Genomic DNA, 15,597 nt, shown 5'->3' with positions numbered 1-15,597 from the left:
TTAATGGGTGTCGTTTGGTATGAGTTTCTATAGAATGTATTGAATTGAAAGTATGTATACAAATCGATAAAATCTACTGATTGCGTAAGCAGAATGAAATTTTTAAACAAAAATTAACAGGATATCGAAAATTTGTGGCTGCAACGACTCATAGAAATTTGTATTTCCCATCTCTGATTTAAAGCTTTAATCGCCTTTTTCCACTTGTCATCTATTTCGTAGTGTGTATATTTATGTTGTCACATAAAAATGTGGATTATTTTATAAATTTCAGATGTGGTTGCTAGACAATTTGAGCAAGATCTAGAGATCAGTCACTAAGTCATGGGACTCGATTTTGCACGATTTTCGCCTAGCATTAGAACTTTCCGTAAGTTGTCTAGCTATCTTGTAAATTTTTGGCCTTTTTCCCTGTCGCTTTGCTGCGATGATGGTAACTTTTTGAAGACGAGCCGTTGTTGGAATTTTTTTGCTATTTTGCTATATTAGCTCCCGGTTACTTCGTTTCATAATTCTATTTTAAACCGAATGTGGAAAAGGATGCAGGGGTGTTGCCTTCAGACTGTTCGACCTGATGTGGTTATTAGGCAAATTCGCAAGATCCTCAAGAATCTCACTTTGCTACGGTTGGTGCTATACGCTCGTCTACGGGGATGCCAAAATCTCTCTCCCAACACAAATCAAACACTGAGTTTTCGCAACCTTGCGCCGTCTATTAAAAATTATGCACTTCTCATGAATAGCGAATAAAAAATATGTTAACTTAAATTAAAGAAATTTTAATGAATACTTGATTATAGATCAGTCTTTGAAGAGAAGAAACCTTGACAGTGATCACTAGTCATAATTACAAAAAAATACAGCTGCACAAATAAAGTTTAAATTTCAATTCCTTGCTTCGATCGAATGCTATGCGGAAAATATAAATTTCGCAAACCAAAAATGCCCACAAGCTATCGTTTATAATCAATTTAATAATTAATTCATTTATTTTTTTTCGAATTTCTTGCAGTCGTCAGTGGCATTCCGCTACCGCAATCGGCAGCATAAGTACCGCACGCTCGAATTCCACCGGAAACAGCATAAATGAGTAATTAACGTAAGGCGAACCAGCTAGCGCCACCAACAACAACAACTCACAAAAACGCACCACAACAACATGGAAGGCATGAATGCCAACAGCAGCAATTTCAATGGTATTTCCACTAGCAATCACAACAATAGCAGCGCAAACATGAACAGCAACAACAACAACAACAATAACGTCAACACCAACACAAACAGCGACATGATTCGGCAATCAGAGTCACCAGCACGCACAATCGATTCGCACGACTCCACTATCGATAGCATGGATACGATTGTGGATCGCAGCATCAATCGCGAGGAGCTCATGCAGGCAGCCATTGAGCAGAGCATGAACACGACAAATGACCAACACGATAGTCTCACCAATTCACAAAAATCTATTTTACAACAAAATAGCAGCGGCTGTAGTGATACGGAAGAGCATCGCCAGCGATTGGGAAAACAAAAGCAACAGCAAACGCAACAACAAGTGCAACAATTGCACGCAGATGCACAAAGCCACATCTACTCAAGTCCTGTTTATGATCAAAAACCACCACTGAAATTAACAGCCGCCACTATGATCGCTTCCGTCACAGCTAACAACAGTCGTAACGACAATGGCAATGGCGATGGCGATGACACAAAGAAGTCGAAACTGATGACACACGAAGAGTTCCAACAACAGCTGCAGGCAACAATGGCTGCCCGTGCCAACACGCTTGATTCGCGTATAAGCAAGAAACAGCGTTTTCCACCGGAGTTGATTAAAATCAAAGATGGCGACGGCAGCTCATCGAACTCGGCGAAATATCAAAGACGTGCCAAATCCAGCGCCGACTGTTGTTCAGCCTTTCCATGGCAAATCGTTTTGGGCACTTTGCAGTTAATGTTGGCCATAACGCTGGTGGCGCTGGGTTCATTGCTGATTGTGCGCGAAGCAGCGCTTTCTACGGCGGGCTGTGGTATTTGGACGGGCTTGGTGGCCGCCATTACGGGTTCGCTGGGTGTGGTTAGCATAAGAAAGACCCAGACTGCTTTCCTAGCGTTGAGTTTGGTGTGCATAGCGACCAGCACACTGGCCTTGGCCGTTTCGGGCGTGGGCCTCTCCAGGGATGTAAATCGCTTGGAGGAAAAGGTGAGGCAAAAGTTTTTTTAACAGCCACTTAATGCCTACATTAATTACAAAACATTATTTCCTCCATTAGTTTGACCTGTTGAATGCAAACAGTGAAGTGTCAGCTGCTTCCGGTTTAATATTAACGTTGTTTTTGCACTTCGTGGTTAGTATTATATCCGTTTATCGCTGCGCTTTGCAGATATGTTCAAGGTAAGTGGAAATGTTATTAATAACAAAGTTATAATACCCTTGTGAACAAGTGCACTTGGGTATAAAAATAATGAACAGTTAACAAATTAAATTAAACGCTATATTTACACAAATTTTACATCCGGTCTGTCTAACTCCACGTCTCCACCTTTCACTAAATGTGTCTTAACATCTGTCAAATTTCTGTTTAAACCTCTTCCTGTTTTCTCATGTGGACAACTCGCTGTCTTAAAGCTTAAACAGACCTTAGCGTTGATCCGGATTATCTCGGACTTAATCCGGATCAGCTGCTGTTAATTTCCGAGTTGATCAGGATCAACGCTGCCGTCTGTTTATGCTTTTAACATATCAGTTTCAAATGACATCAAGCCAATCAGATCGATCTGCACCCAATAGTTGCCTTCCAGATGCTTCACGATTTGCAGGTTTTTACAGGAAGCCGTTCCAGGTGACCAGCTGTTCCTGTAAATCTTGTAAAATCTGCAAATCGTGACGCATCTGGAACGCAACTAATGTAAATGGCGCGATAAAATGAAAACTGAGTTGTCAAACTACGAAATGACAGCTGATGTTAAGACAGCTATGGTAAGAAATACTGCAAGACAGATATGGTTTAACAGTGGAAATTCGCGTTCCCACCTGGCACTTCTATCATAACATAGCTTTTTTAACAGTATCTGTAGAGTGTGGAGACGTGAGGTAAAAATCTCCAGCAAAGAAAAAATCTATTACTATATGCAGAGGTGCCATCTTTGTTTTTTAAATGTCCAACGCAGTCGACCCCTTGTTTTTATAAATTTGAGTAAGCTAATTGAAAAGCTTAAAGTAAAATACACAACGTTCATTGTGTCAAAAAGGTTGAATCGGTATATTTGTATAAAGTAAGTTACTTGCACAATTCTGACGGAAACAGTGCCGCACAAATTAGCTCAACTTTGCTATGGGTATCCTTTAGGTTTAACAGTGGAAATGTTAACTCTCCACCTGACATTTCGTTTTAACACAGCTTTTTTAACACCGCTGTAGAAGGAGGAGACGTGGGGTTAGTTTAGCTTTGAGGCTAACCTTCAAATTACTTTTCATATACACTTGGCGTGCGGCGAAGCGAACGATATAAATTATTCGAAACCAAGCTCGCTATTGTCTATAGTTACTATCTCACTTGAGCGAAACTCAAAGATTGCGAGCAGAAGGGCAATAAATCGAAGTCCGTTTTTTAAAAGCATCTGAATGAATACATCCATCGTTATATCCACCACTACTTTATAATTTCTCAATTGTATTTCTCGTTTCTTAACACGTGGCATCACTTTGCTTAACGAACTGTCAAATGTTGACAAGTCAGTGCAAATTGGACAATAAGCTGGCAGCAGCAGCAGTGAAGTGAAAATTTTATTTATTGCCTTCAATTTAGCAAAAATTGTTGGAAAATATGGAAAACCAGTGTAAAATGTTGTGTATATTGTGAGTTGTCGCGTCCCTGTGCTCCGTGTACATCTACGTAAATGTTATAAATAAGTGATTGTGTACAAATAAACAAAACTACGTGTGAAAATCTCGCCCACGCCTTCCTTTCGCTTACCACATTCACAATTTCCCATCGCGTTTTCCGTGACAGCCATAAACGCAGTGAAAGCTGTTAAAAAATTTCAAGTTTCTGTAAAAATCATCGCATATTTAATTGGATCACGGCGACATCAATAACGCCCACGTCAACGGAGGTCATCAGCGTCACCGGCGCAATGCCACTGGCCGATTTGAATAAAGATTTGCGCCAGCAACAGCAGCTGGGCGTGGGCATTGCCGTCGGTAACAATGCTCACCTAGACCATGCTAATGGCACTTTGGGCCAACAGCAGCTGCGTCAGCGCATGCAGATCACATCGTCCGGATGCAGTAGTCTGGCCGTGACACCTATGGAGCATACGCCCACCGACGAAGAAAGTGGTGCCGTGACCACTGTGACGTCATCTCAGCGCAGACAGCAGGCTCAGCATCAGCAGCAACAACATTTGCAACAGGTGCAGCAAACGGCACTGCAAGCAGCATTGGAGCACCACCACATCAGTTCGGTTACGGCAGATACTACCGAGCTGATGGATTTAAGTGATTCTGAAGGCTACGCACCAGCGGCAGGCGATGCAGAGTTACGTGAAAATGAGTTTGAATTGCGCGAAGTAGTGAAGGAAGGTCATGAAAAAGCCGACCCTTCGCAATTCGAATTGCTGCGCGTGCTGGGCGAGGGCAGCTTCGGAAAGGTGTTTTTAGTACGCAAGGTTGTTGGCAAGGATGCAGGCACGCTATACGCCATGAAAGTTTTGAAAAAAGCCACTTTGAAGGTCAAGGACCGTGTGCGTAGTACAAACGAGCGTAAAATACTAGCCGACGTAGGCCATGCGTTCATCGTAAAATTGCACTACGCCTTCCAAACGCCCGGCAAATTGTATTTGATTTTGGATTTCCTTCGCGGTGGTGATCTTTTCACACGGCTATCCAAAGAAGTAATGTTCACGGAAGAGGATGTTAAGTTTTACCTAGCTGAGTTGGCACTGGCTTTAAATCATTTGCATTCACTTGGTATTATCTATCGCGACTTAAAGCCGGAGAACATTTTACTAGACGAACACGGCCATATCGCGCTGACGGATTTTGGACTATCGAAACAACCACTAGACGGATCGAAGACTTACAGTTTTTGCGGCACAGTAGAGTATATGGCACCGGAAATAGTGAACCGAAAAGGACACGACTTTGCAGCTGATTGGTGGTCTTTTGGTGTACTGATGTATGAAATGTTAACAGGTAACTTGCCATTCCACGGGCAAACACGCCAAGAGACCATGAATCAAATACTGCGTTCCAAATTGGGCATGCCCGAGAACCTCTCGCCTGAGGCACAATCATTGCTTCGCGCACTTTTCAAGCGCAATCCCCAAAATCGACTAGGTGCAGGTCCCAACGGAATACTGGATATCAAAGCGCATTGTTTCTTTGCCACAATCGACTGGTTGGGGCTGGAACGGAAAGAAGTGCGCCCACCATTTATACCGGCGGTGTCGCGTGACGACGCTTTCTACTTTGATGTGGAGTATACATCAAAGTCACCACGCGACTCTCCCGGTGGTCCTATTTCCGCATCGGCTCATGAAATCTTTCGGGGCTTTAGTTTTGTCGCGCCTGTGCTACTAGATCAAACATCCAACAGTTCGAGTCCTTTATCCCCATTCGTGCCCAACGCACATCCCCAGCTGCGCAGTTTGCCAGGAGTGCTGCCTGGAAACTTCCATTCCGAATATAATCTGCTTCAGGAGCTAGGGCGTGGCACATTTTCGGTTTGCCGTTTGTGTGAACATCGCTCAACGAAGAAGCATTTCGCCGTGAAGATTATAGAAAAAGCGGCAGCGGCGGCGTCATCCAGCTCGGCGGACTGTTGGGAAGAGGTCGAGATAATGTTGCGCTATGGCAATCACCCCAACATTGTCACATTGTTTTCTGTGTATGAGGACGCAACTTCTGCGTATCTGGTTATGGAGTTGTTGAAGGGCGGCGAGCTGCTCGATCGCATACTAGCGGTGGGACAAATGTGCGAGAGCGAGGCGAGTGCGGTGCTGAGGACGGTCGTTTCGGCAGTGGCGTACTTGCATGAGCATGGCGTAGTGCATCGTGACCTTAAACCATCTAACATGATATACGCGAGCATGCGACAGACGCCGGAGACGCTAAAGCTATGTGACCTGGGTAAGTAACAAATCTAAATTTATGAAAGCAATCAAACTAACTAATTAACTGACGGCAAAATAATCGTGTTTAGGATTCGCAAAACAGCTACGCGCAGACAACGGGCTGTTGATGACACCTTGCTACACGGCCAATTTTGTGGCGCCGGAGGTGCTGAAGCGCCAAGGCTATGACCTGGCCTGTGACATATGGTCACTGGGCGTGCTGCTTTATATTATGCTCTCTGGCCGTACACCATTCGCTTCAACACCAAACGACTCGCCGGAGGTGATACTAAAACGAATCGGTTCCGGCCATGTGGATTTCACATCGAGTCGCTGGGCAATGACCGGCAGCGAAGTGAAAGATTTACTGCGTCAGATGCTGCACATCGTACCAGAAAATAGACCGACGGCAGCGCAAATACTGCAGCACCCTTGGCTGCGTGAACAGTCGGCGGGTTCAGTGCGCCTAACGGAATACGCGATAATACCCGCACAAATGTCAGGCGCTGGTGTCAATGCCATAGGCGAAGGCGGCGCGGGGTTCGCGCAACCCAATGCCAACTCGGTACGCGAAGCGACGGCGGCGTTGCGCGGTGCCGTCGATGCGACTTTCCGCGCGATTGCAATACCACAAGCGGCAAATGTGGGCCCAGTAGAAATGTCGAAACTGGCGAAACGACGTGCCAAAGACAAAGCCAACTTGCACTCGTAAATTTTTTCGGTGAAATTTAATTGAATCATTGGCGATTATATGAAAGCCGTTTTGTATGCTCGCCGAAAATTTGTTCAAAGGCTGTTGATGTGTTTGTGTGTGGTAGAGCAAATAGCCACCATTATTCCACGGCATAAATTGTTTGCGTATTTATTAATAAAAACACGTACATATACATACCTAGAAATAGGGACGCGAGAAGAAGGAGATACAAATAATATTTTTAGGCATTTTGTCGGCTTCCTATGCGCGACATCCATAAGGTACACACAACGCGCCTCCCTTAGGGGTAGGAGTAGCAAGCCTTGTGCGTGTCTGTAGCTGGGAATAGTGATTTTGTGAACAAGTTAAGTATTTATTTTTTGACTAATAATTGTTGTTAGTAATGCAAAAACGATTTTATGAAATTATTGACAAAGAAAAAAAAACAAAACAAAAGATAATTTTTTGCAAAACACTACTTACTCGTAAATAATGGCCAAAGTAAAAAATGCTTAACAGAGAAGGATAACAATGAAATATATTTAATAACAACAAAAAACGTGTTGTACACTCGGTACTCGCAGCGTAGGCTGTTTTAAGATTCTAAAGAAAATATTTCTAAAACGATTTCAACCACGTTTAGTGTTCGTAGCAGACAGTCTAAAATTAAAGTTACTACAATTCAGCAAAAGTAAATACCTTCCCTAAATCCAATTCCACAGGACTTTCAAACAAATTTGCCAAATTTAACGTAACTCCAATAGCACTTGTATTTGAAATCAAAAATTATGCACGAATATACATACAAGCGAATTTTAATGAATAATTAACACACAAAAAAAATAACAATAACCAATGTATTGTATTAAAGTTAGTGAATACATACCGCAATGTAAAGTAAAAAATTCCATGCTTAATTCTAATGAAATACAAGATTGTGATTTGCCTTTGAAAATAAGTATACAAACTTTGCGAACGTGTATATGTATATAAATGTATGTATTTAAGTACACACTTATGTACATATAAACGATACTAAAAAAAAATGCGGAAAAATTGTTTGGACAAAAGTTAATTATGTACATACATATGATTTACATATTTATATGAAAGAGTGTAAATAGGAGTTAGCGATGATTGATAAACAAAGAGCAAGAGCAGTGAGTGTAGGAATACTTTTCAGCAAATTTAAAATGCCACTATGGGTAAGCAAAAACTTTACGCATTCACGGCTTCTGCGTTGTTAAAATCATCTTTTCCAACAGGCAAGAAAGCCTCACTGATCGTTAAAATATTTATACCAGTGCGTAAATTAAAATTTCGACGTTTTGTAACTCGGCTGTAGATTCGTATATACATACGTATATGTTGTATTTACATTACCGCTTCTAATTACATAATTTAAACGCATACATGCATAAGTAAATGTTAAGTAAATGGTAAAATAAATAGTAAGTAAGCGATTAATTTAAAGCTAAAAATAGTTGATAAAAAAAGAACACTAACAATATTTATAAAATGTATGTTATACTAAACCATATAAGGATATGTAATTTATTCACCAGACCACAAGTACATACATACATACATATGTATAGCCAAGCATACATGCATACCAAGCTTATGCACATACAATTTATGGTATATATACAGACACGTACACATATTACTATTTAACAAATGTATATACATATATTTAGAGAGAATTTATATAAATACCTAACCCTTATACATTACCTACAAACATATTTATCTATGAAAAATGATTACGTAAAAGCTGCATAAGTCATATACTGCAATTACTATATATTTGTCGAACATCGTAAAGTTGCGTTATGTGGCCGTCTTTTAGGCTTTACACTTTGCATGTTATATAAAATTATATATGTATATAGAAAAGAAAAAGAAATTGTTGCAGTACATGGGAAAACATACATACATATTTTTGAAAAGAAAGTGCAAATGTTGGTTAGGAAACATACATATATGGTATGTACATATGTACATCTATCTGATGTTGAAAGTGCATACATACGTATTTGTGTGCATAGTTTTTGAACTAAATCCTTTGAATTTTAAAATACAGAATGTGCAGTTAAAATTTATTAGAACCGCAAAGTCAGTGCCATGCTAAAGCATGAATCACCCACAACCACGGTTGATGAGGGCAAAGATGCATACATAAAGACATACATACAATATCACAAAAAAAAAACTGGTCTATAGGTATTCTCACGACAGCCACTGCTTAACAAGCTTACAAACATTCATTTTAGCCATAGAAATTGGCCTCAGTTAAAAAGCATTTTATTCGAAAACGCTTTTTCATCTTCCACATTTTTATTCTACATATTTAAATCTGTTAGATGCCGCCACCAAATTAATACCTTTCAAACAAAATAAATTACTTTCCGCGCAGATTAAAAAAATTAAAAACAAAATTGCCTTCTGAAAAAATACGAAAACTAACATGCAAATAAAGCAAGAAGATTTAAAAGCTTTTCCTGGCACTGATAAGACAATTGCTTTGTCTGCTACACTGGCTGTCAACTATAACAAACGCAACTTATGCGCACAAATATTACAAAAACAAATAATAATAATAATAATAAAACAAACTAGACGCTAATTATCACTCTTTTCTGCTCGCTGCTGACTAGCATTCGTCATATTGGTGCCAAGTTAAGCAACAAACAAACATAAATACATAATTAATTATGTATGTATACCACAAAAATGTTAAGAGTGAAAATTTGTCAAAGAAAGCAAAAACGAACAAAAGCGAATTTCCATTGCGGCAAATGTGGTTTTTGCGTTTTTTAACTAACAGTGAAGTTAGAAAAATTTTGAAAAAAAAAACTTATTCAAACCCACTAAGTTGTCAATTTACATTGCAATTATTGTGCAAATATTTTTATTCACCTAACTACTCGTATATTTTATGACATTTTACAACTATACTAATTTTAATTGTTAGCATTTTACCTAAAAATGTATTATATTCAAAATTTTAATATTCTGTGTGTGTCATTTTAAATAATGCATTTTACTCTACATACTTATATACATATATTGTATTTATAAGCATTTATGTCATTTAACATACATATATGTATGTATGTGCATACATACATTCATATGTATTTATGTCAATTGCCATTGTATACTAATTTAGTTAATTTGTTCCGAACTGTGAAATGTATTGTATTGATTAACACATTCAGCGATAGAAAAAAAGTTATTCGTTTGCATTTAGTTTTTAAAATATTAGTAAATTCTACAAACAAACAGCTGCCTCCTGCAAGCGCAAGAGTTTTTGCGAAATATTCTGGCATTGCCGCGCATTTCATTTTACATACATATGTATTAAAAAATATAAAATTGAAAAAAAGAAAATGCTGTGCATCAGTGAATTAAAAGTTGTGTATTTTCCCGCATAAAATATTCCAGATTTATTATAATTCAATATACTTAAAACAGAAAAAGATAAGTAATTAAAAATATTTAAAATTTATAAATGCATTGCATGTTTTAATTTTATTTAACAGTAATTAATTATCAATTGAATAAAGTTGATATCTTGAAAAATTATAAACGAGTTTTTCCTTTAATTGTGTAGGTGCAATGTGCAAATAATCTATTAGTCTTGTTGAGCCTATGCCGCTGAGTAGATTATTTAAAATATTGTTTTTTTTTATATATTTTCTTTCTTACTCAGATAACGAACAAATTGCTGTGCTATCAGCTCATAAAGATAAGACATTATCAACACCTCTTTTGACACACACTGACGCTGATTTCCTCTTAGCACTAGTAAAAAAAAAAGCTCCAGATAATGGCTTGAGGGCAGGAAATTGTTTATTGCCTATGACAATCGGTCACATCCCAACGCTCAATCTCGCGTGTAATTAGTAACCGGTTACCAGAAACCACTTAAGTAAAAGCTTCATTGGTTACAATAATCAATCGAATTTCCAAAAAATTCATAAAAATTTCCAAAAAGTTCATAAAAATTGCCTACTTTTTGTCAGAATGTTTATTTATTTTTTTTTTTAATTCTCGAGTATACAATTTTATATTATGGCCCATTTATTTCAGTACAATGAAGTGCAAGTTTCAAGCCGCTAAAAATTACCGTTGGTTTTTAGAACTTTTTGCCGAGGGTGCTGAGCATTTTCTTCCATATCACGCATCAACAAAATTAATTTTTTTTGTATATGGAAGAAAATGCTTACCACCCTCGGCAAAAAAAAACCTTATCTGAGAGGTTGATATCAAAATCCACATTTGCGCACCAGCTAGTCCTTCGAACATTCCTTTTACAATTATTTTGTCATCTGCAATCCTAGCAGCCATTTTCTGAGAGGATTTGTAGGAGTTTATCCACCGCTAGGCTCCGCAGGAGAGGTGGTAGGACACCTCTTTGTGGGCATCCCTTTGTTGTACCGCCACGCAGTTTCCATCTGTTGCATCTGGCGATAGTTGGCTGTACATTTCGTTTCTTTAATGCCCATCTTATGCCGGGCACTGTTTTTCTTCTGTCAAAGGCATTTTGAATCTCTGTGGAGAACATGTACTGATCTCGGCAAAAAAGAAGTTAGATTGTATCATATATTCAAAGCAATATGCTTTGCTTATAGTACATACTTGTCTGATTGTACCCCTAGCAAAAGATTGTCATTCTACTACAAATGCTTCCATTCTTTGCGTTAGTAAATATTTCAGGTGTTACTCGTGATTACTTTCGAAGGTTAAATTAGTATCCAAAATTGTTTGCAAAAAAAATTTTATTTTATTTTCGAAAATAATGAATTATTACATTTTCATTTGAACAATAATAAAGTTTCTATTCATTTGTTTTTATCCTGCAAATTTTTATAAATTTTTCGCACTTTCAAGTGTTAATTTCACTTTTATTAATTACTTTTATATCCGCTCAGTACAAATTTTCGCATTCGTTTGGAAATGGTATGTGGCTAGGGTCAGTGTTTGGTCACCTTGATTGAATGCGGCCATAAGTTACAAAGTATACGTAAATAAAATAAATTAGTATATGCTTATATCGAATATTTATAATTTATTTATTTCTGGTAATGATTTAAGAAATTTCCCTCGAAAAAACTCACTGCCGGCAACACAGCGCAACTTTCACTACACGTCAACATTTCTCAAGTTCCCTTTTTTTCTATTTCCTTACATTGATTATTATTTAAGTGCGTTTGTTTTTACTAGTTAAATTTATTTGCTACGTACTAATTATTGAATTTAGTATAAAATTTGTACGCTAAACAAGCGTACGCTTTTGATTCTTCAACGTTTATCTTTGCGATTACGATTGCGATGATGTTGTTGTTGGTGCTGTGGTTGCTTCTGTTTGTTTGCATTCTCCGGCACGGTCGCAGACGTTCCTGTAATAGTAGAGAGAGGGCGTGAAACAGATTGAGAGATTGATTATGTCATCGCAGAGTGTCGTTCGTCTTTTTCTTGTTAGAAACTATCTTTAGCAACTTGCAATGAAATATTTGAGCCTGTTCAGCGCATCAGCGAGCGCAACTTGCACTTAAACAACGCCTTTAAAAGACAGAGTTGGTTGAGTTTACTCCATTGAGAAAATATTTCACCCACCTGTTTTATCTTTTCTATCATATTCTGCACTTTCAGTAGCATCCAGGGCAGATATAGCGGCTGCCAGCTCGTTTTCAATCAACTCCTTTACATCTTTTTCGACTGCTATCTCCTCATTAGTACTTGTTGTTGTTGGTGTAGTAATGTTCGCCAACTGCGTTCGTTCGTCACTTACGTTCTCTTCCATCTCGACGTCAGCTTGTGCCTTTTGTCGATTTACTTCTACAACTACTTCTTCCTCCTCATCCTCTTCGTGTTCTGCTTCAACTTGTGCCTTTGTGACGCCATTAACCAATAACGTTTCATCCTCGCACGCCTCGGTAGCACTAGGTGTCACTTTGGCCCGCCGCTCCTGTAGCACTTGGGCACACTTCTTCTCCCATTCAACGTGTTCTTTATAATACTGATACACCGGTATCACAATCACTGAGATATCATCCACTGTGGCAGCAGCTTTGCTATCGGCCAGGCGCCAATGACCGGAATCGTTTATTTTACCACGCGCTCGCGCCACCAACTCTTGTGCCACCATTGTGTAACGGTGCTTTTCTGTAGGGTATTTGGCGAGTGTTTGGAAAACGGTGCGCGCTACAGCTTCATTCTCAGATACGTCCCATAGCCCGTCGGTGGCCATAACCAGAATGCCATAATCACCATCCTCATTATTCTCATCTAAATCCAAAAACAATACAGCTTTGTAGAATTTTTGTTTTCGTGTACAAACATATGTATGTATGTATCTTCTTGGCACTTACCTGGAATGCTGACGATTTTGGAAAGATCGCGTATAACCACTTCAGGATGTGGCGTGAGAAACGGTTTTATTTGTGTGCCTGTGTTGATGGCCAGGAGATCATGATCTCCAAAGCCGCGTGTAACGCCCAATGTTCCCAGCAATCGACTACGCTTTCCTTCTCCCGTCACCTTTAAATTAAGACAAAGCTGTTAACAAAGAACATAACATTCGTTCAACCGTAAATACTCACCACCGGCATGCGTAAATCTTCGCGCGTCAACGTTTTATAAGTCCAACCTTTCATTGTACCCTGGCGGCAAAGGATGCGTTGGCCCAAATCCTTCATATGGGGTCGCTTGGCATATTCCATTGCGGCGTACTGTTTCTCCATCAAATGTGGTTTCAAGCGTGCTACAGTAAGTAGTCGATGTCGTTCCGTCTCCGGAGTGTGGTCAAATGAGAAAGGCACAGCAAATATTTCCTGTGTATCTGCATTATTCTCGGCGCTATTCACTGCTACTATGCTTGCAGATGATTTGTGTTTTTCATCAAGCGCGGATGCACTTTTACGTTGACACAAAACTGCACGACTGTCACCAGCGTTTGCCACAAACAGCTTACCATTGATGAACAACGCAACGCAAGCGGTACAGCCGCCAGCATCTCGATATCTATCGCGATCCTGTGCAATCAACGCATCCATATTGAAGAAAGCGCTCTCCAGTGCGCCAATGATGAGCTCATCCTTGTAAACGCGTCTATGAAATTGACTGGGGTGCGGAAAGCCACTATCTGGCTTTGCATTTGCCATTTCCTCTTCGCGAGGAAGCAGTAGTTCAATGCAATCCACCAATTTTTCATGCAAAATGTGGTGGAATTGATGCGAAGCAGCTAGAGCGGCACCATAACCAGCGTGTCCATCAAAAATGCCATAGTATGTGTATGGTAAATCGGGATGGCAATGTGTTGGGTCGGAAAGTACTTGCCTATTGATATAAAAAATTAAAACTTTGTTTATTTTACAATGAAAAATGGATCAGCTTATCGGTCGATTTACTTTGGCGTTAAACTATGTATGTGTGAAAATGCAAATGTTAGCGGAATTAGGTACACAAAACAAACTGATAAGCATTAACTCAGCAATGTTTTCAGAACTATGACAATTGCGATAAGCTGATATTGTTCTATTTTCAAGCATATACGATATGTTTGTTCTTTGTACTTTCCTGGAAAAAGCAGCCTGGTCTTCATTCCACTCCGATTTGCCGGAATTGACACACTCAGCATAACCAGTGCCCCATGGTAGCAAATTGATGTCGCGTGGCACAATGATAGGGCGTACATTGTGGTCGGCCGAGGCGCGCAACTCATCGATTGTCAAAAGCTGTAGAAATGGTGGACGAGCATATGCGAATTTGTCGGGCATTTTCTGTTGATGCACCATTCGCAGCTGGTAGTTTGACGAAGGACCTCCACGATGTAGTTGGTGGCTGGGAACTGATGGCAGCGGCGGTATATCTGGGGCGATAACCGAAATAAAGCGATTCTTGATATTGGTTATGCTGAACATGTTTGACATCGCTGCGTAGGTGGCAATTGTGGGTGCAATAAATTAATTGATGGAATGTAAGCTGAGGGGAAACGTTCAATACGCCAACAGCTGCTCTGTAAATGAAGTGCACAAACACAGAGTTTGTCACACTTGAACACGTCAACTTAAGTATCTAAATTATTTGTTGAAGATCACGGGGCGATAAAATCGCGCTACTATTTTCTTTGTTGGCCTTTTTTCTCGATTGCAATTTGGTAACTGCTGTAAAACTTTCGTATCCCCTTACCGCACTCACCCGTTTACAAACTAGTAGCTCAATGCGTGTTTTTGTTGTCGACACCTTTACATTGCTTGTGGCTTTGCCACTGTTTTGTCCACTTGTCGCTGCTCGCCAGCCAACCACTGCAACGATTGCTGCTGCTGCCACCACGTCCGTTTGTTGTTTCGGTAGTGCTTGCAGAAATCAATAATCCGCTACAGATTTCTAAATCACTCTCGTGTCGCGGTACACTGCATTCAAAGAACTTTTTGTACTTTTCACCAAAGTGAATCATAAAAACAAATTTTCTTAGTAAAATATTTTGTTTTTCTGGTTTGCTGTAATAAGCGATTTTCTCTCACTGCTGAAAATTCGTGACTTCTTTGTTTTTGCCTTGCCAACGTGAGACGTCAAATTGACATTAAAATGACTTTACACTGCACTACCAGCGGTTGTGGTCTGCTATATCGACAATTTTGTTGCGATTCGGCTATTTTTCCGTCATCCTAATGGGTTTGAGACCAAACTACTGTGCTTTTTGCGGTTAAATTATTCACACAGAATTTCGTAATGCACTTAAAATTTCTAATTATTTCTCTTATTTTTTGGTT

General features: G+C 39.5%; 3 protein-coding genes across 5 annotated transcripts in view; 2 read left to right on the top strand and 1 right to left on the bottom strand.

Annotated features, from left to right (window-relative positions):
• The window catches only part of LOC108372207 (uncharacterized), a 42,675-nt gene that overhangs the window by 25,129 nt on the left and 1,949 nt on the right, over positions 1–15,597 (top strand). For both annotated transcript variants that reach the window (XM_017627850.1, XM_017627859.1), the window contains exons 2-3: positions 1,013–2,206; positions 2,277–2,398. In XM_017627850.1, the coding sequence (XP_017483339.1) occupies positions 1,160–2,206; positions 2,277–2,398 (1,169 nt within the window). In that variant the 5' untranslated portion in view covers positions 1,013–1,159. The remainder of the gene's footprint in view (positions 1–1,012; positions 2,207–2,276; positions 2,399–15,597) is intronic.
• S6kII (Ribosomal protein S6 kinase II) lies at positions 3,671–9,661 on the top strand. The gene is made up of 2 exons (XM_017627829.1): positions 3,671–6,136; positions 6,210–9,661. Exons 1-2 carry the CDS (start codon positions 4,141–4,143, stop codon positions 6,830–6,832), a joined length of 2,619 nt encoding a protein of 872 aa, XP_017483318.1. The 5' UTR covers positions 3,671–4,140; the 3' UTR covers positions 6,833–9,661.
• On the bottom strand, positions 11,583–15,525 carry LOC108372190 (protein phosphatase 1H). 2 transcript variants are annotated; one of them, XM_017627844.1, is made up of 5 exons: positions 14,402–15,525; positions 13,426–14,161; positions 13,195–13,363; positions 12,440–13,111; positions 11,583–12,385 (listed from the first exon to the last, which is right to left on the bottom strand). In XM_017627844.1, the coding sequence occupies exons 1-5, from the start codon at positions 14,752–14,754 to the stop codon at positions 12,375–12,377; spliced, it is 1,941 nt and encodes a 646-aa protein (XP_017483333.1). In that variant the 5' UTR covers positions 14,755–15,525; the 3' UTR covers positions 11,583–12,374. The 2 variants fall into 2 exon arrangements, with proteins under 2 accessions (XP_017483333.1, XP_017483326.1); XM_017627837.1 differs by having other exon boundaries at positions 11,583–12,222.

This window comes from Rhagoletis zephyria, unplaced genomic scaffold (genome assembly GCF_001687245.7).
Source record: "Rhagoletis zephyria isolate East Lansing unplaced genomic scaffold, Rhagoletis_zephyria_1.1 Rzeph_scaffold_00073, whole genome shotgun sequence".
In the NCBI taxonomy this organism is placed as follows: Eukaryota; Metazoa; Arthropoda; class Insecta; order Diptera; family Tephritidae; genus Rhagoletis; species Rhagoletis zephyria.
Note: the sequence above shows the minus strand (reverse complement) of the source record. Positions and strands in the feature narration are given on the sequence as shown.